The sequence below is a fragment of the Mugil cephalus genome, chromosome 14 (assembly GCF_022458985.1).
Source record: "Mugil cephalus isolate CIBA_MC_2020 chromosome 14, CIBA_Mcephalus_1.1, whole genome shotgun sequence".
Classification (NCBI taxonomy): Eukaryota; Metazoa; Chordata; class Actinopteri; order Mugiliformes; family Mugilidae; genus Mugil; species Mugil cephalus.
This window is the reverse complement of record NC_061783.1, coordinates 20789668-20812021: the sequence shown is the minus strand read 5'-3', so window position 1 is coordinate 20812021 and position 22354 is coordinate 20789668. Positions and strand designations below refer to the sequence as shown.

The 22354-nt window shown below is 46.0% G+C and overlaps 1 protein-coding gene across 29 annotated transcripts in view; it reads left to right on the top strand.

Annotated features, from left to right (window-relative positions):
- macf1a (microtubule actin crosslinking factor 1a) overlaps positions 1 to 22354 on the top strand; it is a 228628-nt gene that overhangs the window by 143710 nt on the left and 62564 nt on the right. For 25 of the 29 annotated variants that reach the window (XM_047605949.1, XM_047605955.1, XM_047605948.1 and 22 more), the window contains 27 exons: positions 215 to 6157; positions 6272 to 6427; positions 6613 to 6828; positions 6923 to 7093; positions 8088 to 8378; positions 9188 to 9337; positions 9432 to 9665; positions 10149 to 10313; positions 10400 to 10573; positions 10666 to 10833; positions 11540 to 11731; positions 11830 to 12003; positions 13021 to 13144; positions 13244 to 13443; positions 13530 to 13847; positions 13948 to 14114; positions 15828 to 15984; positions 16113 to 16224; positions 16877 to 16939; positions 17935 to 18173; positions 18271 to 18400; positions 19247 to 19446; positions 19546 to 19773; positions 19856 to 20132; positions 20354 to 20952; positions 21031 to 21219; positions 21726 to 21932. In XM_047605949.1, coding sequence (XP_047461905.1) covers positions 215 to 6157; positions 6272 to 6427; positions 6613 to 6828; positions 6923 to 7093; positions 8088 to 8378; positions 9188 to 9337; positions 9432 to 9665; positions 10149 to 10313; positions 10400 to 10573; positions 10666 to 10833; positions 11540 to 11731; positions 11830 to 12003; positions 13021 to 13144; positions 13244 to 13443; positions 13530 to 13847; positions 13948 to 14114; positions 15828 to 15984; positions 16113 to 16224; positions 16877 to 16939; positions 17935 to 18173; positions 18271 to 18400; positions 19247 to 19446; positions 19546 to 19773; positions 19856 to 20132; positions 20354 to 20952; positions 21031 to 21219; positions 21726 to 21932 — 11244 coding nt within the window. The remainder of the gene's footprint in view (positions 1 to 214; positions 6158 to 6271; positions 6428 to 6612; positions 6829 to 6922; positions 7094 to 8087; positions 8379 to 9187; positions 9338 to 9431; positions 9666 to 10148; positions 10314 to 10399; positions 10574 to 10665; positions 10834 to 11539; positions 11732 to 11829; positions 12004 to 13020; positions 13145 to 13243; positions 13444 to 13529; positions 13848 to 13947; positions 14115 to 15827; positions 15985 to 16112; positions 16225 to 16876; positions 16940 to 17934; positions 18174 to 18270; positions 18401 to 19246; positions 19447 to 19545; positions 19774 to 19855; positions 20133 to 20353; positions 20953 to 21030; positions 21220 to 21725; positions 21933 to 22354) is intronic. The other 4 variants (XM_047605960.1, XM_047605940.1, XM_047605959.1 and 1 more) reach the window with 2 other exon arrangements.

Sequence of the window (22354 nt, the reverse complement as noted above, 5' to 3'; positions counted from 1 at the left end):
TTAATAAGTGCAATCTGGTTTTTATACCATTTGTGGCAAGTGGTTGTGGGGTTTCTTCTATTTCTTTTTCTTACCTACCCAATAATAATAATAATAATAATTGTACAATATAATATGATGACATTACATAATACATGTGCTGGCCTTAAAGTGCCATGCAACACTGATACTAGAACGAATATCAACTGTAGTTTTGTTTCCTTTCTTCTTGTAGAACCAAATTGCCATTGCTGGAGTGATCGACCTGGGAACAGTGGAAACATTCCCTGTGTTCCAAGCAGCCCAACGTGGTCTTATTGATCAGGACACCTGCCATGTACTCCTGGAGGCCCAGCTCATTATGGGTGGGCTCCTTCTACCTGGATCCAATGTAATTTATTCACTGGACCAGGGTCTAACTCAAGGCCTCATTGATACCTATGCCCGACAGTCCCTTTCTGAGCTAGAGACTGCCTTATATTTGATGGAAAAGTCTGTGGATGAGCATCAACAAAACATGTTGCCCGCAGCTACAGCCATGGAGTCTGGACTGATCAGAGAGGACGTGGGACTTCGTATTCTCGAGCTCCAGATCAACACTGGAGGCCTGAGAGATGCAACTGGAGAAATAATGAGTTTGGAGCAAGCAGTAGACATGAGACTTTTGTCTCCCAGAGACTTCTCCAAACTACAGTCTAGACTACAGCACAAAGAGCTAATCGATCCAAACACAGCAGAAAAAATAAGTCTTCATGAGCTCCAGCAACGCTGCGTTCCCGATGATGACTCAGGTCTCCTCCTCTTTCCTGTCAAACAGCAGCCTGGAGGAACTGTTTGCCTCCGTTCTGGAAGAAAAGTCGGAATCTTCCGTGCAGTTCAGGAAGGACTGATTGATCGCAAAGTGACAGTACGACTCCTTGAAGCTCAGCTTTTTGCCGGTGGTATTGTTGACCCGCGGTCTGGCCACCGGTTGACGATTGATGAAGCTGTACGTCATGGGCTTATGGACCAGGATTTAGCCTGTGCTATGTTGGCACGGCAACTGCAAAACGGGGGTATTCGGGATCCTTCCACAGGAGAACGTTTGGGTTTAGAGGAGAGTATTCGCAAGGACCTCATCTCCCCTCGTTTGGCTCTGTTGGCCCTTGAGTCCCTGTGGGCTTTTATGGGGCTTCTCTGGCCAGAATCTGGAGAACTTCAGCCCATTGCTGAGGCTGTTCAACAAGGAGTGATCTCCGGAGATCTAGCAAGGAACATACTGAGGCAGCGACATGCCATCGGGGCTTTATACAACCCAGAAAGCCTCCAGGTGCTGCCTCTAAACCAAGCGGCTGAAGATGTCCTTGAGCCCAGTGTTGTCAGTTTTCTCAGAGACGTCCACATACCTGATGTTCTTTCCAACATGAACCAGTCAGGGACACCATCTCTAAACCGAATGAGCTGGGACTCCACCAGCTCCTCTCCACCTCCATCCTCTCCACCTGCCTTATCGTATCCTAAAAGTCTTGCTTTGGAAACTCCATTGACAGATACTGAAGAACAAGCCGAACACAAGCTGCTGTTCCATCTCATGACTCACAGCTACGTTGACGCTCATTCTGGGAAACGGTTGGTGCTGCTGGACCCTGAGCTCATGGAGTTGGTCAAAGCCACTGACCTGTTTGCTGGAGAATCAAGTCAAGTCAAATCCTTTCAAGAAGGAAAGGTGCAAACAGAGAGAGACTTTATTTTGACAGATAATGGAGTGAGTGACAAACAAATTAAAATTGAAGAATACGGCTCCACTATCAGTGTACCAAGCAGTGACTTTGAGATGAGTGATACAATCGATCTAAAAACAGCATATGATGGTGAAAATGACGACACATTGCCTCAGAAACCATCAGCAACTGTGGAGGGTGATTCAGCTGTTGTAACTCAAGATAAATCCAGTGTGGACAAACATGCACAAGTGCATGAGCCAAAGAAAAAAGTGCCCAGCCTTGAAAGTATAAAGACTTCAGCTAAACCCCTTAAGGAGGAATTAACAAAAGGCCCAGGCGAGATTGTAGAAGCTGAAGTCAAACCCAGGGATAGTTCTGGTGAGAATGCTCGTGGTACAATACCAACAGTAGTTAGAAAACCACACACATCAGAGCAAGAAATTGGCAGGGAGACAGAGAAACAACACGTCTCAGGAGAGATAACAAAAGAAGATGTTGCTGTAACACAATCTGAAGAAGGGGAAGATATAAGACATTCCCAAACAGAACCAGAAAAGGTCAAACTAAATGTGCCTGTAACAGAGATTGACTCAGAGCATGCTAAGAGTCAGATTGATATCCTTGAATCAGCAGCAGAGAAGCAAGAGGAGGATGCTGAATTGGATAGGTTAGTCATAGAACTCAGAAAGGGAGGTCTGATGACAGAGGAAGGGGAAAGGTTGCTGCCAGATGAGGCAGTAGCGCAGGGTGTCCTCCCTGGCCATGCAGCAGTTAAATTAATGGCTAGGGCAGGTCTGTTTGGGGGTTTCTTAGATGCCAGCAGCGGTGAGTCACTCAGCATGGAGAAAGTTATGCAAGAAGGTTTACTAGATGAAGATCTAATGTGGAGTGTCCTGAAGTCAGATAAAACCCTTGCAGGGTTTGTGGATGCAGAGAAAGGGGAGATCTGTGGGGTGAGGGAGGCAGCTCAAGCGGGATTGATTGACCCCAACACTGCAGCTCGACTACTAGAAGCCCAGGTTGCATCGGGGGGGATTGTTGACCTACACAGGGATAAGAAAGTCTCAGTCACTCTAGCAGCAAACCTAGGGCTGATTGAGGAAGATCAGAGGGAAGAACTGGTAGCACTGGAGAAAGCATGCAAAGGAAAAGATGCAGATTCCTCCACAGCTTTAAAGAAAGCTAGTTTACAGCTGCAGATGGAAGGTGTTGTGGACCCTGAATCTAAGACTCCTGTTCCTCTGGAGCAAGCAATTCAGAGAGGGTTGATTAAGTCAGAGGAGGCATATCAGGCGCTGGCAAGGCAGGTGGCCGAAGGTGGTATAATACACCATGCATCAGGAATGAGGCTTCCAGTCTCTGATGCTGTCGACAGAGGACTAGTAGATCGGTCCATTGCCCCTGGGCTAGAGGAACTTGAGTGGGTCTACCAAGGAAAAGTCGGCCATACAAGTCACCCAGAAGCTGTTGTTTTCCAGGCATCAACCGGGGCTGTTTTAGACCCCGACACTGGATATAAACTAACACTGACAGAAGCAGTTTCTAAAGGTCTCCTAGATGAAGACATAGCTGGTGAAGTCATGGCTTCTCCTGCAGCAGCGCAAGGCGTTCTTGATCCCCAAACTGCACGGATTGTGCCTTACTCAGAACTCGTAAACCAGGGTAAGATAGATATCGAAACGGGCAAGCGCTTCTTGGAGGTGAAGCCGTTCCAAGGTGTTCCAGCTGAGCATACAAATGAAAAACTCACCATTCCTGAGGCAGTGGCATTAAAGAAAGTTGACCCTGTTCCTGCACTGAGGCTGCTGCAAAGCCAAGCAGACAGTGGTGGGATTATTGACATAACTACTGGGGAAAGGCTCCCTCTACCCGAAGCTTCTAAGAGGGGCTTAGTTGGAAATGATATGGTCAAGGAAATAGCCACTAACCAGCTATTGAAAGGAGGATTAGTTGACCCTGCGACTGGACAAAGAGTGTCAAGTCTCAGTGATGCCATTGCAGTAGGGTTGATATCGAGTGATATTGCTTCAGAGATTCAGGAGAAAGTTGCTTTTGTGGAGACAGAGGGTGATGAAGGTAGCTCAACACCTGTTGCCTCATCAAGTGCGTACAGCCCTGTTATTTTAATGTCCGTGTCCAGTCCAGACAGTCCAGCAAATTGGTCTGACGTGAGCACTGAGGTAGCCTCAAGGTCTCCACTTTCAATGAGACGTTTAGAAGTTGCACAGATTGATGAAAAGATATCTGTAGGTCCAGATCAGCCACTCCTTTATGATTCAGGAGACGAGACTAAAGTAGAGGAACCAGAGTCAGTGGGAGAACAGTCTTTAATTGAACCGGACCAGTCCATGGACCTCTTGTTTCAGTTTGCAACTAATGTTGAGAAAAGAATTCAGCAAGCTATAGAGGAAATAAAACCACAGGAAGACATCACTGAGTCAGGACAAATTTCCCAAGAGGAGTTGGATGAGAGACAGAAAATAAGTGAGAGTCAAACTGATGATAAGGAAAGAGAAAGCGCTGGAGATTCTGGGCGGGAACACATCTGTCACACCGACAGTGATTCACAGAAAGATGTCAGGAAAGAGGGTAAAGAGGAACACGTGAAGGATGGGGAAAAGGAGAGTAGACCCAGCGATGAGAGCACTTTAGTGATCCATCCTGTCTCGGATGGTGGGAAACTGACAGGTTCAATGGAAGCAGAGATTACAGATGGTGGAGAAAGCAAAGGTAGCATGGAGCTGTCAAAGCTGAGTGAAGAGGAATATAGAAAGATTAAGCTGGCAGCACAGAGAGATGATGTTGTAAGTGAGAAGGCTGAGGCACGAGAGACAAGTATTGAAGAGATCAAAACTAGCGCTGTTGTTGAGCAGGCTGTCGAGGTGCTGACCCCTCCATCCAAAGAGTCAGAAAATAAGAGCAAGAAAAAGAAGAAAAATAAAAAGAAGCCCAAAGGTAAAGAGGCAGAGAGTGAAAGTCACCCTCCACAGATGAAACAAGTACCTCAGATTGAACAAGCTGATGCAGAACCTGAAGCGCATTCAGATGCACCACAAGACACACATGAGAAATCCCAGGTTCATGGTCTGGTAGCTTCAGAAGTGACGCCCAGTGGAGAAAGAGATGCAAAGATTGATGGGAAATTAACGCCTGAGAAAGATGCACCAAAAATGGTGTCACTGAAAAAGACAGAAAAGGATGATAAGAAAGAGGAGATGAAGAAACAGAAGCAGGAAGGAGAATCTGAAGAAAAGGTGTCAGAACAACCACAAAAACAAGAGAGCACTCACGAGTTGAAGAAAAAGAAAGAGAAGGATTTGCCTCAAAAATCAACTCTACCAGACGACGAGAAAGCAGCCCTGATCCTGAAAGCCAAGGAGAGCATTCTTAAAAAGGTGTTTGAAAAAGGAGTGAGTGAGAAGCAGGCTGCTGAGGAGCTGGAGGCTCTACGCAAGGAGGTGGCGAAGAAGGAGAGTCAGGGCCCGGCTGTCAGAGATGTGAAGTCAGAGACTCTGCATGTGGACGCCGGTGGAGTGGAGGGACGTCCTGACGGAGACGACGGTGTCAAGAGAGCCAGTGGTTCACCAACAGAGAGTAAAGTACACGTGGATGTCAAAGAAGGTGAAATGCAACTGACCAACGAGAAAGGAAATGTTGCTGTGGAGAAAGTTTTGGTTGAGGAGTCCAAACCTTTGGAGGTAAAAGAGAAAGATCCGTCAGTCCCACCTAAAGAAACTCTGACTACTAAACCAAACAAGAAGAGTAAGAAGTCCAAGAGTCTAAAAGTGACAGACAAACCTGAGCCTCACAAAGAGAAGTCACTCACCGATGAAAAAGTGGAGGTGACAAAATCCATCGAGGCAAAACCAAAATCAGATTTGACTAAAGAGCAAAAGACGGACAGACATCCTGAGGCTCATCCAGTGAGTGATGCCTTCAAACCTTCATTTGGTGATAACGCTAACGAGGTGGAGAGGTCTGCAATTCAACCTCAAGGAGCTGAGACTCTTCAACAGAGTCCACCACTTCAAAGTCGAACACCAGAACCCAAAGTTCAGGTTCAGGAACACGTACAAGCAGCAGAGATTCCATCCGTTGGGAAAGAAGAAGTCCATGCAGACACTGAGGAATCCACTGACTCCCATGAAAGCAAACCAGACATGGGTAAACCTCCAGGTCCACAGCCAGAAGCAAAAACAGCAAGGAAAGGTAAAAAGAAGAGGAGGCACCATTCACCTGAGGCTGAAAGAACCAGTGTTCCTGAATCCGACATGATTCAACAGGAAGATCTTGAATCTCCAGAATCTGCTCCTCTGTGCTCAGATGAAGCTTCAGCCGAATCTGAATCATTCGGAGTTCACGAGTCAGATACAACAACAACAACTGAGAGCTGGGGAGAAGAAGAAGACGATGTATCTGGCGAGAGACGAGAAGCTGTGTCAATCAAAGAGGAGACGGCACCTACACCTGGAAAGGTGAGACGAACCAGAATATGAAATATCTCTTTTTGTTTAGACACACTTTTATTATTTTTTTCTTAATGTTTTTTTTTTATTATTATTATTTATTTTATTTTTCTGCTCCCACAGTCATCTTTAAAGCGCCAGGAATGCTTGGAGCATGACCAGCGAATTGTCGCCCTGGTCTCCATGGTGAGACACATCGAGGTCCGACTGAAGCAGCAGCAGCAGCAGTCGATCGGCCGCAGCCTCATCGCTCTGGATGACACCATCAGTCAGACCGAGGTGAAATATACAGCAGCACACGTCAACGGGCCTGATTTATGAGTTTATTGTAACAAACAATACAAATTATTATTTGCTCAAATTATTTTGGAGTTTCTCGTAACAAACAGTACAAGTGATTTAAGGATTATTCTCTTACCAAACAGGATAAAGAGATTTTTTTCTTTTCCTAATCTGTCTCACAGACTCTGGACCTTGAACTGCGTGACTTGGAGCCTGAGGTCAACAAGGAAGTGGAGGCTGCTGAGAAACTGCTGAAGCCCCAACCTAAAGATGTTCCCCCACAGCTCCTATTGGCCCTGGAGAAGGACGGGCGGAGCTTGGCTCGAGGGTACGAGGCGGCCAGAGCGCTTTCTGAGGGCATTCTGCAGAGTATGCGAGACCACAGAGACTCGTATAAGGTAACAGACGAGAAAACCACAGAGGAAGAAATAGGTTCATCCCATGAGAAGGAGATACTGATCAATACTGATTTTTTAATTTTTTTTATTTTAGGATGCAGTAACAGCTGAGCTGAAGTCACTGGGGCAACAAGTGGAGAACCTGCTCTCTTGGCTGAAGGAGACGGAGACTCAGATGGATGGAGGGATGGCAGGGATGGAAAAGATGGAGAAGGCAGAAAAAGATGATCATGATCGACTCACACAGCAGCTGAATCTTTGCAAGGCAAGTCATCTGAATGGAAGAACTTAAACTCATTGAAGAAGCTATGAAATTGTATTATTTCTCTGGAGTCGATGGACGTGCTGGTGCATCTGAATCACATGACCAATTTAAGATAATATAGCAGAAAGACACAGCATCACAGAATCTCTGTTTCAACTTTAGTAGAAAGTGGTAACTTCAAACTATATACCAGTTTTTAAAATTGTGTTGATAGGCCATGTAAAACTAGACTTATTATAAATAATTTACCCCACACTTTTTCCTGAATATTGCCTTGATATTGGTGTGTTTCTGGTGCACAGGAGAAACGGTAAAAAATGGTGAAAAGCGAAACGCTAGCAAGCGGCGATCAATAGCAGGCTTCAAATACTTGGAAGCAAAAACATTGGTGTAAAATGCATTATATCAACCAATCAGTAAATGATGCGTCAATGGTTGCTATGAAGAGACTGCAGCCAAAGAGAAAGAAGCCTTATTACCTTAGACCTGTAAATGGTTGTACAAAAATGTGTGATGCATTTCCTGCATTTTAATGGAAAAAGTTATAGATGGAAAAAAAAAAAAAAACATGTTGTTTGCTAAATTTGTACCTGAGCTTTTGTAATTTACCCTCTAGATTTGCATTTTAAGTTATAAAAATGGTTCGTTAACCATGTTTGTGGTTTTCACAGAGAAAAAAAATAACTTTTTCCTACTCAGATATTCTGGTTTTATTGTGGTTTTAGGTCCAGTGTGTTAATACAGTTGGTCAAAATGAAATATATATATATAAATATATATAGTAAAATGACACACGTGAGGTTGTGTTTAAAAGAATGAAACCAAACCAGACAATGTAAACAATTTTTAAGATGAAACATAAAGGTAAAACCAAAACTAGTCAAGAAACAGCCAATTATACCCTTATCTCGAGAGAGTTAAAATATGCAACATTTAAAAGTGCAATGAGTTTTTTAGTTTTTTTTTACACTTAGCTCTGATCTTGTCCCTGAAGGAGCTCCAGTCCTCCCTGATGGCTCGCTCCAACGAGGTCAACAACGTGGCCTTGGACATTCAGGTGTTCATCTCGGAGCGGGCGCCGGACCTGGCCCCGGAGCAGAGCAGGCAGCTCCTGTCGCACCTCCAGCGGCTGCAGCGAGCTTTTCACCGAGCGTCGGGCCGAGCTCAGGCCTGGGCCGACGCCCTGTCCGCCCAGAAACAGAGGGAGGAGGAGCGGCGGCAGCTCAGGGAGAGGGTGAAGGAAGAGGAGAAGGACCGAGAGAGGCAGAGTGCAAGGGAGCGAGAGGTTTGGAAAAAGATGATTGAGATGGTTTTAAACAATCACATTTATCGCAGAGCTCCGTTTGTCGTGCTGTTAACTGTCGCCGTGCTTTCTCACACAACATCTCAGCGCAGTTTTAAGACGCATTCTATAAAATCCATAATAATATCAAAGCAGAAAGAAAACACCATAGCTTCAGCTTTTAGTGCCATCAGACTTCATTTCATAGCCACCTACTGCTGCCGTTGTTGTTGCTAATGCTCGTACCACCACGCTCACCCCTGTTACACGGACTTATTATCGCCAGTGTGTTTGCTTCTCTGCACGTCTCTTTAACATGTGTACCATTAACCTGTTTGCCTTGCTGTTCCAGATTGCCACTGAAGAAAATGGCTTGTGTCACGGCGGTAAAAGGCAGAAAAAGCCTCGCTGGCTACAGAGCTTAACCCCTTTTTCCTCTTGTCTCCGCTCAACACGCAGGAGAAAGAGGAAAAACAGCTAATGATGATAATAATGTTTGATTTCTCTTTGTATTGTTTGTAATATATATATATGTGTGTGTCTGCCTGTGTGTGTGTGTGAGGAGGTGTGAACTCTGGACACAATCTGCTCAAAGCTTGGCAAAGTGTGCACTACACGAGAGTTTAGCTGTAGAGGCAACATGCTTTTAGTTTTTATGAAATCAGAGAAGGTGTTTTCTTGTCACAAGATCCTGATTAATAATTCATTACTTTTAGCTTTACCTCCTGCCAGTGCCAGTTTTCATCACATTGTCTTTCTTTGCGGCTCTGCCCCCTTTGCTCTTTCTTCCCTCTGTGCTCCACATCTCTCAGGTGGTGCAGCAGCAGAAAGTAGAGTGTTCTCAGAAACTAGAAGGCCTCAACACGTGGTTGGCTGGAGCCGCCGGTCTGCTGGCCAGTCAGAGAGGTGGAGCAGAGTCAGGTGATGTGGACGTCCTGCAGGAGAAGCAGAAGAAGCTGAAGGTATGTCTCTGTGTGTCAGTCAGAGTTTGAGCTGTTAATTCGCTGGGTTGGAAACGCTCCGTGACCGAATCCTCCCTGTTTTTCCGTTCTCCAGGAAGTACAGAAGGAGCTGCAGACTAAAGGCGAAGGCATCGCTGAGGCCATCCGGTCCGTGGAGGAGTTCTTAGCAGAGCGAGGGGAAAGCCTGAGCCCGGAGGAGAGGGAGAACCTCCAGGGGGCGCTAGCGAGAATGAAGGAGCAGTACAAAAATCTGAAAGATTCAGCAAATACGTCGCTGTCGGAGGTCGACTCGGCCATCAGTGCCACCGTACAGCAGAACACACAGAGAGTAAGGGCACGATTTACTCATTTTTATTGTAATTGTTTTGGCCTTTTCCTGCAAAAAAAATTACTGGGTTTCCATTACACTTTTCTGCAAAATAAAAGCAATATTTCTGACATTTCATTAAAATACAATTGCTCTTTGTGCTTGTTTCCAGTGAAAGGTGTTTTGTAAATGAGCTGTAACTCATGTAAAGTCTCTTAAATTCTCTGAGGAACTGACGAACTGGTCACATGACCCCCTACGTCATCTCCAGTGATGGGGAAATGCGAAAAAAGTGTTTCCATTGCACTTTTACGATACATTTTTACATCGATACGTCTATAAAACCACCTCATTAGAACATAAAAATGTTTTAGCTTTAGATATATATAAGTTTTTTCAAAATGTAAGCCAGTTTTTTATTGCAGTATTTGGGTTTTGTGCATTTCTAAGGGAAACATAAGAGAGTAGAGATCCTTTCTTAACTAACTCACCCTCTCCTCTCAGGCAAAGGCAGTGGAGGAGCTACAGGGGACCAAAAGCCAGATAGAGTCTCTTCTGAACGAGCTGTCCTCCCTCGACAAAGCAGACAGGAGAAGATCTGGAGACGTCGTCGATGCGCCGTTCTCACAGCCAGAGGGCGCTGTGATGTCGCATACAGAGATGCTGCAGGTTAATAACTCTCCAGTTTATATTTAACACACTGTAACACCTCTTAGCATCGACAGGTTGTGACCATGCTTTGTCCTCTCCGTCAGGCGGAGCTTCAGCAGCTCCAGTCTCAGCAGGCTCAGTTGCTGCAGATCGCCCAGTCAACTCGCTCCCTGCTGGACCAACCGGACTCGACTGTTCCCCCTGAAGAGAAGCAGCGGCTTCGTGCTGCCCTGGACCAGCTGCAGGCCCAGCACCAGGAAAAGCTGCAGAGCTGTCAGGTACTTTAATGCTGTAAATACGTGTAGAACGACAGCACCTACTGTGTGCTGCTACGCTAACTGACTTATTCGGCTTTGATTATTTGTTTCAGGACCGTCTGAGAAAGTCTGAGGCTCTGAAGGACGAGCTGTCAAAATTCCTCCAGGAGCATGGGAGTTTGGGGACGTGGCTGGAACAAAGCGAGCAGGAGCTCCGCTCTCTGGGGGAAGGAGAAACCGATGCACAGGGACTGAAGGGCAGACTGGACGAGCACAGAAAGGTACGGAAACCTCCACCACAAGAGGGTAGCAAGGTTCACTGCAGGTATCCGCTTCTGGGGAACTATCTCCTACTTTATGTCAGCAGTTTCAAGCTCATTTGAAGTGAAGTAAATGGGGACAAATTAGGAACAGATGCAAGTTTTCTTGAAATTTTGCAGTTTATCGTCTATGTCAGGGGTCTTCACACTTAAACTAGTGTTATTTAAAACATAATTATTATTATAATTATTATTTGAAACATGCAACAGTAGGGTCTAAGATCAGTATAATAAGTGTAGTACACAGCCTTATGACTGGCTCAGCAGCCATAGGGGCGTGGCCTACTGTGCGCATCCATCTCCATTTATCCCTTTACTGAAATGTGTTGGATTCATATTAATGTGTATTTAAAGAAATTTTAATTTGTGGGTGGACATTAAGAAATATATAAAAATGTCTAATCAACTGAAGATTTTGTGACTCGCCTGCAGTACCCCCACAGACCCCCTAGGGGTCACTGACATCCTCTTAGAGACCTATGTTCTATGTCATTTTTGCAAATTCCTCCTGCAGGCCATGTGTTTGACACTGCAGCTCTAAAAGACTCAACTGTGCTGATCATGATCATGTTTTCCATTAACATTCAGGAAGAAATGTTTTTTTTTTCTTTAGTTACACGTAGCATCAGTGTGACTTTGTCCTGGTCTCTGCTGTAAATGTTTCCAGCTCGCTGAGGACGTCATTTGCCACAAGGCCGACCTGCGCTTCGTCTCCATCTCGGGTCAGAAGGTTCTGGACTCGGTTCAAGCAGCTCTGGAACAAGTCGGCGGTTCAGACCCGGCCCTGGAGGGAACCAAGCAGCTGGTCACTGACAAGCTACAGGACGCAAACCACAGATACACAACCCTGCACACCAAGGTGAGAGACAAGACAGTGTATTACTGAAAATCCAGATTGTGCTTCGTGCGTCTGTGTTTTCACTCTGTCTGGGTTTAATGTAAATCGTTCGCGTGCAGTCAACAGAGTTGGGCGGCCGCCTCTCCGGCCTGTTGGAGAGATACCAGCAGTACCAAGATGAGGTCGTCTCCCTCCACTCGTGGCTCAGCGCTCAGGAACAAAACCAAAGCACAGCCAAGGCCAGCGGGGAGACGGACCCCCAGAACCTACAGGACACACTACGACAAGTACAGGTGAAAGGATGCAGCGTGAATGTTCTGGTCATTGTGTGTTTTAGTCATTTCTGTTCAGAAAAGGATATTAAAAAAACAAAAAATGGTTAAAATTCAATTTCAGTTGAAGTTCAAGCACTTTTCTATATCAGGGTGGAGAACTGATTAAAAAAAACAAAAACAAAAAAAATCTAAATTTCATTTTCTGTTTCTAAAAATAAAATAATAATTGTTAGAAGAGAGATTTATATTTTGCAACCAGACGTTTTCAAAGAGCACGTATGAGGACGGTGCTGTGTAACAAAATTTGATGGATGTGGATCAGTACATTGTACATTGTACAAAAGAACGTGTCTCAGGAAGACGACAGCTGTAAAAAAAAAGTCGCTTATTTTAGCCAAAAAAATAAAAATATAAGAATTAAACATTGATACATCAGTTTTGGGGAAGTCAATACCTTAAAAAGTATTAAAAAGTCTTATCATGACTTTATGAGGTGTTAAATTTTGAAGGGATTTTTCTACATTAGCATCAAAAGAGTCCAAAAAACATTGAAAACGTGTGAATTGATTTGTTTATATTAAAAAACAAAGATGAACTGTACTATTATGGGTGCGTTCAGAAATCGTTCTTAGAGCAGCCCAGCTATGCCCTGCTGCTGTTGTATATGCATTAAATTAGCTTTCAGTTTATACGAGTGTTTATACACTAAACATGTGTTTAAACTTTGCCTTTGATTTATTCTCCCGTCCTATTTGAATTCTGTTGGGTGCTGGTGGTCTATCGACTTCATCGTAAACCTAAACTGTTAAAGGTGACGCTGATGTAAACAGCTCGAAGTCACAGTGAGGTATTAAAAAATATTGAAGGTCTTGAAAAAGTCTTAAAAAGGTATTGGAACTAACTTGAAGATTCCTGTGTATACCCTGGGATGATTTGGCCTAGATGAGAGTAAAGGCGGTGGAATACTAAACCTGATGGTATGAAGCGGTAGAAAGGATTTAGATTTGATTTTGTGTGTGTGTCTTCTGTCTTCAGCTGCTTCAGGATGAACTGGCAGAGCGCTCGGTGCAGCTGGAGAAGGTGAAGAGAGCAGGAAGAGACCTGGTCAGCACAGAGGAGTCTCCCTCTCTGAAAGCCGTCGACATCCTCTGCTCTGCAGGTGATTGAACGTGTTCGCTTTATTTCTGCTCCCAGACCACGGAGCCCTCGTTCTTATGACGGCAAAACACTCACGATTTGAATGTTTTCCTCCGTTCAGACGGTCTGGAGAAGAGGTTCGGATCCCTTTCTGCGTCCGTGTCCGAACGGGCTGAGCAGCTGCAGACGGCCGTGGCCCAGTCAGTCAGCGTCCAGGAGGGACTCAAGGGTCTGCTCAGCTGGCTGGACAAACTGGTCCTGAACCCCGGACCGGTGGAGCCCACGGCACAGGCTGTACAAGACGCACTGACCCAGAACCAGGTAGGATATGAACCCTTTTAACTGCCTCATGTTTGTTAAGATTTCATCATGATGTTCCCCTGAAATGACTTCTCTTTCTTCTCCAGAAACTTCGACAGGAGCTTCTCTCCAGGCAGGGCAGCGTGGAAGCGACACGGGACTCTGTTTCTAAACTCCTCCAGAGCTCCGATGCCTCCACAGCATCAGGCCTCCAGGCCAGTTTAGATGAACTCACTCAGCGCTACGCGGCGGCACAGGCCAGCCAAGCGGAGAGGGAGGCCGACCTGAAGGGGCTGCTGCCCAGGCTGGAGAGCTACGAGCGGCTGGGGACGGACCTTCACGTCTTCACCCAGAGCCGAATCAAAGCTCTGAGCCCCGTGGGTCAACCGGACCGCGGCGTGGACGACTACAGGCAGACCGTCGAGGTACGCGGGGTGGTCAGATCTTCACACATAGAGGCCGTCTCTCAAGAGTCTGTTAGGATGAGCCTGAATTGACTGGTTTCCTCCGTGCTTCTTTTCTCAGGAGGTCAAATCAGAGCTGGAGCAGGAAGCCGGTCAGCTGAAGTCCTTCTGCAGCCTCGGCACCGAGCTCAGCCAATCAAAAGCTTTCAGCAACACTCAGAGCTTATTGGATAATGTCAAAGGTGTGTCGGATGAGTTCAACCAGCTGGAGGAAAACGTCAACGAAAGGTAAAAATGTCTTTTCTGCAGAAATTATGTCATTAACGCCGCTCTTGTCCATTGTGCAGTTCACTATTATAAACACAAGGGGGCACCAGACACCAATCTGTTAACTCTTAAGATGGATTTTTAGTATTTTTTTCTCCTGCTAAATCTCAGATATGGATTCAAAAAATAAATAAAGTTTGATTCGATGCACGCGTGCCTACTGTAAAAACTCTGGGTCGAACAGACGGTGCCGCTGGCATTTCCGAAATGTCTTTTCTAATTCCGTAGCCTTCACGAAGCAGCGGTTGCTATGCCTACACCGTTTGACGTGGTGTCAGTGAACAGCCACACTTGAATCCTGTCGGCAGGGGTGGGGTTTATAAATACCATCGGTATGGTGCAGATTTATTGGATTATGTTTGATGAGCTGCTCGTGTAAAATCAGCCATCAGAGACTGTCAAGTTGTTTTTTTTTGTTTATTTAATCTGATATCATATAAATGATACGGTTGAGGTATTCCTCAGTCTGAGCCCATGAAGGCCCACGGGTGTTAACACAAGCAGAGTTCACATGGCTCATTGTCCGTCCTATAAACTGCCCTCATGGATAACGCCCAGCCTTCAATCCCGAGGGAGAGAAAATAGTAGCGTGATAATGACACGGCTCCGTTCCAGCGCCGACTTCTCTTCGCTGTGTTGTCTAGTGTCAGTCAGCACGTTTGTAGCCGCAGCTCGAGACAGGTCACATAACAAAAGAGAAGGGGGGGGGTCAGTTATGATGTGTTAATGCTGCGTCTGGGCCGTGGTCGACCTTGAATGCGTCTCATCGGTAGATGTTTGTGACTTCATCGTCTTCTCTGTGGTGCAGATAAGAGAAAAAATGTATATAAAAAAACAGTAATAAAGGTCACAGCTCCAGGAATGTTCACTACAGGCCAAAAAGTTTGGAAGCAAGAATACATTTGTACATAAAAGAGCATAGTTTCATTGATGAATCAAAATAAACATGATTATTACATAAAGAGTACTTTATCAGAAGACATTTTTACTATCAAAGTAACCTCCTCTGGCTTTAACAACAAGGCATTCGTTCCTCAAGAGATATTTGTACGCAGACTCTCAAAAGCTGACGAGTTAAAGTGAATAATTAAAACTGTGATTTGTGTTTTGTTTTTTTACTGCACTGAAGTCTCGCCCCTAAAACGAAGCCCTACTTCTTTTCTTTTACTGACATTTATTCACTAATATACTTGTACTTATCAGAAGACATTTTTACTGTAATTATCAGGTATTTAAATAACCTCCTCTTGGTTTAACAACAGCATGGCATATACGAGGCATTCGTTGCACACCAGATATTTGTACGCAGACTCTCAAAAGCCAAAGAGTTAAAGTGAATAATGTTTTTTTTTTTTTTTTTTTTTTTTACTTTTGCATTTAAGTTGTGACTCTTGCAAATCTTCTCGAGCCTAAAACGAAGCCCTTCTTCTTTTCTTTTGCCGACATTTTTGCAACAGTGTCCTGGTAACATTAATGAAAATGATGCATATCAGTAAAAGCAAAGTCTAATCATGCAGTAAATACATCCCAAATTACACGTAACACATTCTGTTTTCTTTTTAAGAAAAGGTTTGTGAACAGAAACTTGAAGTTGCTTCCAATCTTTTTCCCTCTAGTGTATATAGATATGAATTTTATGTCTTCTCTTAATGTCCTTAATGTCGTCTCCCACAGGTTTGCAGCCATCCAGGCCTGCGAGCAGCAGCTGCTCCAGTTCCGCGGTCTCTCCGGCTCCCTGGCCCGGTGGCTCCAGACCGCCCAGGACCAGCTGCCCTCCAAAGAGACCAGCCTCAACACGGAGGGTCTGCAGAGGAGGGTCCAGCAGCTCAAGGTGTCTAATCAATTAAAAAAATCATGTGTAGAGCTTAAGCTATGATTAGAGGATATTTAGAGACACCATGTTTCAGACCAGTGGCTGCATCATGTGCTCAGTAGTTAACAAACTCTTTGTAACTCCAGGACCTGTTGAATGACTGGGAGTCGCAGGGATCCAGGGTTCAGGAGCTGAACAAGACCGGCTCTGAGCTGGAGTCCCTCATCATCGACATCACCGCTCCTCAGACCAAATCTGGTAAGAGCCGGGACGGAAAAACGCCGGCACCCTGAACCCCGTCTCCCACTCTCCCTCTGCTTCACCCACTGATTTTGCAGATGAGAGCCAGTGAAGCGTTGAAGTGAGATCTGTGAGATTATGACGTGGGCGGGAGGAGGAGAAATGACCGAGTGGTTTATTTTTCGAGCCGTGAGAAATAAATGAGAAACAAATCCTGAGCAGCAGGAAGGAGACGGCGTGAAGCAACACAAGCGATGTGCATTTTATTTATATACACCGACCAGCCACAACATTACGACCACTGACGGAGTACTAAATTAACCGTCTCATATCAAGTCAGTGTTTTACTGGGAAACTTTTCAACCTGGTGTTAATTCATATTTATGTTACTTAGACGTGTAGCAATGACACTCCTCGATGGCAGCCCTACACACACACACACACACAAAAAACACTTTAGGAACAACTCAGTGAGTCAGGGGGGAAATAAAATATGAATTAAATGTTAATTGTTAAAGTTTGAAACATGAAAAGGTGATTTATTCTTTGTATACGAGCATCGTCCATGTCCGTCTCCACAGCTTTTGTCCAGCATCTTCTGCTCTGTCCTGTTTCGTGTGGTGCTTTCATGAGTGTGTGGTACTCAGTCGGTTGTGTGTCTTTCCCTCAGGTGCTCCTCACATCAATGGCTCAGCAGCTCCCAGCAGCGTCAATGGCATTCACACCTGTAAAGGTGAGCCCCCCCCCCCCCCCCTTCTCTGTCAGTTCTTACCCAGTCGCTCTTTAAGCCTGTGGGTCTAATCATCGCCACACAACAACAACACACATTAGAATTACATTTCATTACACTGACTCATAAGTGCAGCTATGCACGGATGAGAAAAAAATAAAAGCAAAATATATTGCACTGCATACATACATCAAAAATGGCCAAATGCAAATTACAGTGCCCCCTTTTTTTTCACCTTTTAGCGATAATAATAATAATAATGATAATAATAATAACATCAGCACCGGTTTTCTAACCACCACCTCGTCGCTTTGGTTCTCTGTGTCCTGTCCTGTCTCCTGCAGCTTTCTGTCCGTGCACAACATCTTTCAGATGAATTCAGTTTAGAAAATAGTAATATTATGTATATGCATGTATGACTGTACACAGGGTTCATACGCAAGTATAGAAAAGTATGGCGTTTGATTTAATTAACTTCCAGGTCTGGAAAAGTTTGGGAAATTAAAACTAGTGTTTGGAAAAATATTCATGTTTTAAAGAGTGTTCCCACTTTTGAAATTTCTAAAGCAAAAAATGATGAATATCTCAAAATAAATAATAAATAAATGGATCGATCTTTTTTTTTTTTTTTTAAGGCACTTGACAGCCAAAATGTTTAAAATGTGTGAGAGCAACAGTCGACTAAAAACCTGCACTGAATTTATCTGGGTTTGATCTTACATAGCTTTAATCTTCTGGAAATTATTTGGTGACATAACAGCATATATATTTAGATTAATGAAAACAAATGATTAATTCCAAAATTTATTTACATGATGCACAACTATTTACTCGAATGCCTTGTCTGAAAATCTGGATATTACGATCTGTAAAAAGTGTGAAATTTTGGAATTGTGTAGGAAGCCTGTGCACAAAAACAGCTCTTACCAGTCCTCTCTGAGATATTTTGTCTTCTGTGTTGTTGCTAACACGCTAAGCTAGTTTTCTTTTGTCCTCAGACCTGACGGAGCTGCAGGTGGCCGTGTCCGACGTGAACGGCCGATACGACGCCCTGGGCAAGGAGCTGGAGGAGCGTCTCGGCCGCCAGCAGGCGTCGCTGGAGCTGAGGCAGAAGGCCAGGCAGGACGCCGAGGAGATCAAGACCTGGCTGACGGACAGAGAGCGAAGCCTGAAGCAGGGCCAGACCGCCTCCCCTTCCAGACCGGAGGTGGTGCGCGCTCAGGCCCAGGAGAACAAGGTAAAAGACGCTCTCCATGGTTTTAATCAGCTTGTTATATTAAACAGCTACAGTTCGAGAGGTCATTCCCCCCCTGTTCTGCTCTGTTCTCCTGCAGGCCCTGCTGTCAGAGCTGGCCGAGTACTCAGGGAAGGTGGAGGAGCTGAAGAACACGCTGAGGAAACTGATCGCCGACAACCCCGATTCTCCAGAGGCAGACGCATGGAGACAACAGCTGCAAGAGATAGGTATGAGAAAACAATGTCAATACACACATGACAACGATACTCGAGGTGAAAACTTAAAGGGCAGAGTTAATAAGTAAAGAAACCAGAGTGGGGAGAGTCATTAGGAAGAAAGGACGCTGTGTCAGAACCTGGAGCTATCATGAGGCGGGGGGGGGTTAGTGGTGCAGGGAAAGAGCAGAGCCTCAGGGACTCGACACAAAGTCGAACATTTACAGAAATCTGCTTCAACAGTGAGAGTCAGCGGGTTTCTGCACACACATCTGCTTTGATGGAGCAGAAAAGAGAATAAGAAAAGGCTAAAATATCACCCAGAAACGTCTCTAAAAGCTGAGAGAAGAAAGAGAAAAAGTTGCATCATCTTAACTCGCACACATTTTTCTAAGAGACGGCGGAGACGTGAGATCGATACTTTCCAGGGAGAGAGTGGGATGTGTTCCTGTCAGAGCTGTTTGTTCCCTCGGATTCTTGATATTTTTACCAGGACCTCCTATGAGTTAACCGAGACGGAAATATGTAAGGTGAAATCCAAGAGGCTGTTATATTTCTCGTTTCATAATGCCTTTTACCAAGAAGCCACGTGGGCCCCAGGATGCCCAGAGCATGAGTCAGAGCAGGAGGAAGAAAAGGAGATGTGTGATTGTTCTCCGTGGAGATTAGTTTCATCTCATGATGTCATACGACTTTAACGTTCATCAGAAATTCATCAGAAAAATATGATTCACTAACATGGAAACTGGATAGAAAACATGGATGGATGAGTGTGTTCATTCTGCTCTGATGCCGTACATAATTAACATTTCTTTTATTCTGATTTTTAACGCATCCCGCCCCGATCGTTTCCATCAGACTCCCGCTGGCAAACGGCCAATCAGACGGCAGCGCAGAGACAGACAGAGCTGGAGACGTGCGCCGACCGACTGGGCAGCTTTGCCTCGGCGGCGAGTCAGCTCGGTCCGTGGCTGAGGGAGAAGGAGCTGATGATGAGCGTCCTCGGGCCCCTGAGCATCGACCCCAACATGCTCAACACGCAGAAACAACAAGCCCAGGTACAGACACAGATGATGGATGAAAGTGAACAACGGCTTTTTTATTCTTCATTACTTCTCTGTATTTGTTTCATTAACTTCTGACCCCTCCTCTTTCAGTTCATGCTGCGTGAGTTCGAGACCCGGCGGCCCCAGTTTGACCAGTTGACCCAGTCTGCCGAGGGCATCCTCTCCCAGACTGGCGACTCCTCTCAGGACCCTAAGGACTTGGCGGAGGTGAGGGCTGAACTGGGCTCCATCACCCAGCAGTGGGAGGACCTGACAAACAGACTGACCCAGAGGTCAAACCACATCGACCAGGCCCAAGGAACCAGCGAACGCTACCAGGTAAGACTGGTCTCAGTAGAACAAAATGAGGTTCTCTGACGATACATTATCCTAATGTTCCTCTTCCTGTCCCCCTGCATAGGCCCTGCTCAGAGAGCTCTCCTCCAGTGTTTCCTCTCTGGGTGAGCGGCTAGATGCCCAGGCGTCTCTGAGCGCTCAGCCCGAGGCGCTGAAACGCCGCCTGCAGGAAACGGGAGAGATCCGCTCGGAGCTGGAGAGGAGGCGGACGGAGCTCGCCGAGGCCGAGAGGCTCTGCCAGGAGCTGAGCGCCATCGTGGCTGAACCCTACCTGAAGGAAGAGCTGAGTAAGCGGCTGGAGAGTGTCAGCGGGCCGCTCAAGAATCTAGAGGAGCGAGCAGGTTGGTGGAGTGCATGATTTAATAACTGTCATAAAGCCACATAGAAATAGTCATTTTAGTAAATAATAATATCCAGTTTCAGGCTGAATCCTGCAAAGCTGCAATGGGAATGTTTTGATTCCGAGATGATACTATCAACAAATCCAGTCAAAAGTCCAACGTGTCCTTTTTTTGTTTGAAATAGTTTGTCAGTGTTTACGTTTCTGCTTTCCTTCCCTCAGCTGACGGCCTGTCCCAGCTCCAGGCCGCCCTGTCGTCCACCCAGCAGTTCCAGCAGATGTTTGAGGAGCTGCGCTCCTGGCTCGACCGGCAGACGGATCCCAGAGAGTCGCCGGCCGAGTCGCTGCCCTGTCAGCCGGAGGCCGTCCGCTCCCTGCTGGCGCAAACGGACGAGGTCCAGCGCGGGATCGCCAGCCAGCGGGGCTCCTACGAGCTGATTCAGGCCGAGGGGGCGTCGCTGCTCGCCTCGCTCCCGGCGGGAGGGGACGAGCGCTCGGCCCTGCAGTCCCGCCTGGCCTCGCTGAGGCAGGACTGGGAGGGGCTGAACCAGAGGGTCTCGGAGCGCGAGGCCAGGCTGAAGACCACTCTGAGCAAAGCAGAGACGTACCGGCAGCACAAGGCCGAGCTGATACCGTGGCTGGCGGAGTGTGAAGGGAAAGATGGGGAGATCCAGCCTTCGCTGGATTCGTCCGCCCTGGATGAAGCCCTGCAGAAGGTCAGAGGTCTGTCGCTGGACCTCGAGAGGCGCCAACCCCTCCTCGAGGCTTTTAACACGGCGGCCGATCAGCTGCTGGAGCAGTGCTGCATGGGGGAGGAAGAGGTACGCACCAGCATTAAACCTCATTCACCGTGTCACCAGCATCTTTGGAACTCTAATTGATGTGACTTTTCTCCGTAGGTGCGAGATGAGAAGGCCCAGCTGAACCGCAGAGTGGACGGACTGGCCGAGAAACTCAATAACCGCGCCTCCCAGCTGGAGGAGCTGAGCAGCCGCCTGAAGGAGTTTGAAGAAGGCAGACAGGCTGTGGAGCGGAGGCTGGAGGCTGCAAAGCACCAGATAGAAGTTCAGGAGGCTCTAGGACCTCAGGTACCGATTTATATATGTTTACGTTGCTACCACCCGGGGGCCACGCCCCCCTGAGTGTCAAAAACATGGTGAAACGTAGCAGTAAATGCAGTGAGACCGGGGAAAATGTGGATTATCAGATAAAATTAAGGACAATTGGACTCGACAGTGATCGATACGAACTAGTATGGATTTGGAAAAAGTTTTTGTGTCTGGATTCGAGTTTACTTCTCTTTTCTTTGGTAGATATCTTTAAAAATATATCTTTTCAAATCTGTTGGTTCAGTCAGTCGCACAATAGCTCTTTCTCATTTTTTAAATTAATTTTACAAATTAGATGTTATTAAAGCCTATAATTCAAACTAATGCTGCTAATCTCCATGTTAAACGGTCACTTTTTGCCGCTCAGTGGCCGTAACCACGGAGACTTTGCTTGCTGTGACGTCACATGCATACCCTCTGTTTCATTTAACCGTTGAAGAACGAGCAGAAGTTAAATGTGCGTCATCTGTATTTCCTCCATTCAGGCCTGCAGCGCTAAAAGCCTGGAGAGGTTGAGAAGTCAGCAGGAGAGTCTGAGGTCCCTGCAGCCTCAGGTGGTCTACCTGAAAGACCTAGCCCAGGGGCTGGTGCAGGACGCACCCCAGACACCAGGGGGCAGCACAGAGGGAGCACAGAGGCTCCAGGACCAGGCCAAAGACACAGAGAAAGAGTATGACGGCGTTACTGACAAGGTGAGGAGCCATGGAGAGATTTTTGACTGTTTAAATAATTTTTTTTTTATTGTTATACATGTTTTAAACCATCACATTACATACATATCCTAAGATTTTAATCCCTCCTCCCAAAACCTGATCACATGTACTTGACCGACGCTATACTGGTGTAGAACTAGATGTAAAAAAGAGACGAGAGACACCGTTACGGTTGTAAATTAACGTTAACCTCAACAATTTATGTAGTCTGGAGCTGGAGGGACTATTTATATCCAGGGTCATTGTGTGAGAGGGCGTCAGTTGTGTGACAGTGAGCTGAGTGAGAGCAGAACAACTATAGCTGTCAGGAGAGTTTGGTTACAGTTACAGTAGTCATATATGGCCAGTGTGGACATTCAACACTTTGTCATAGTTTGAAATGTAAACCACAACGTCAAGAA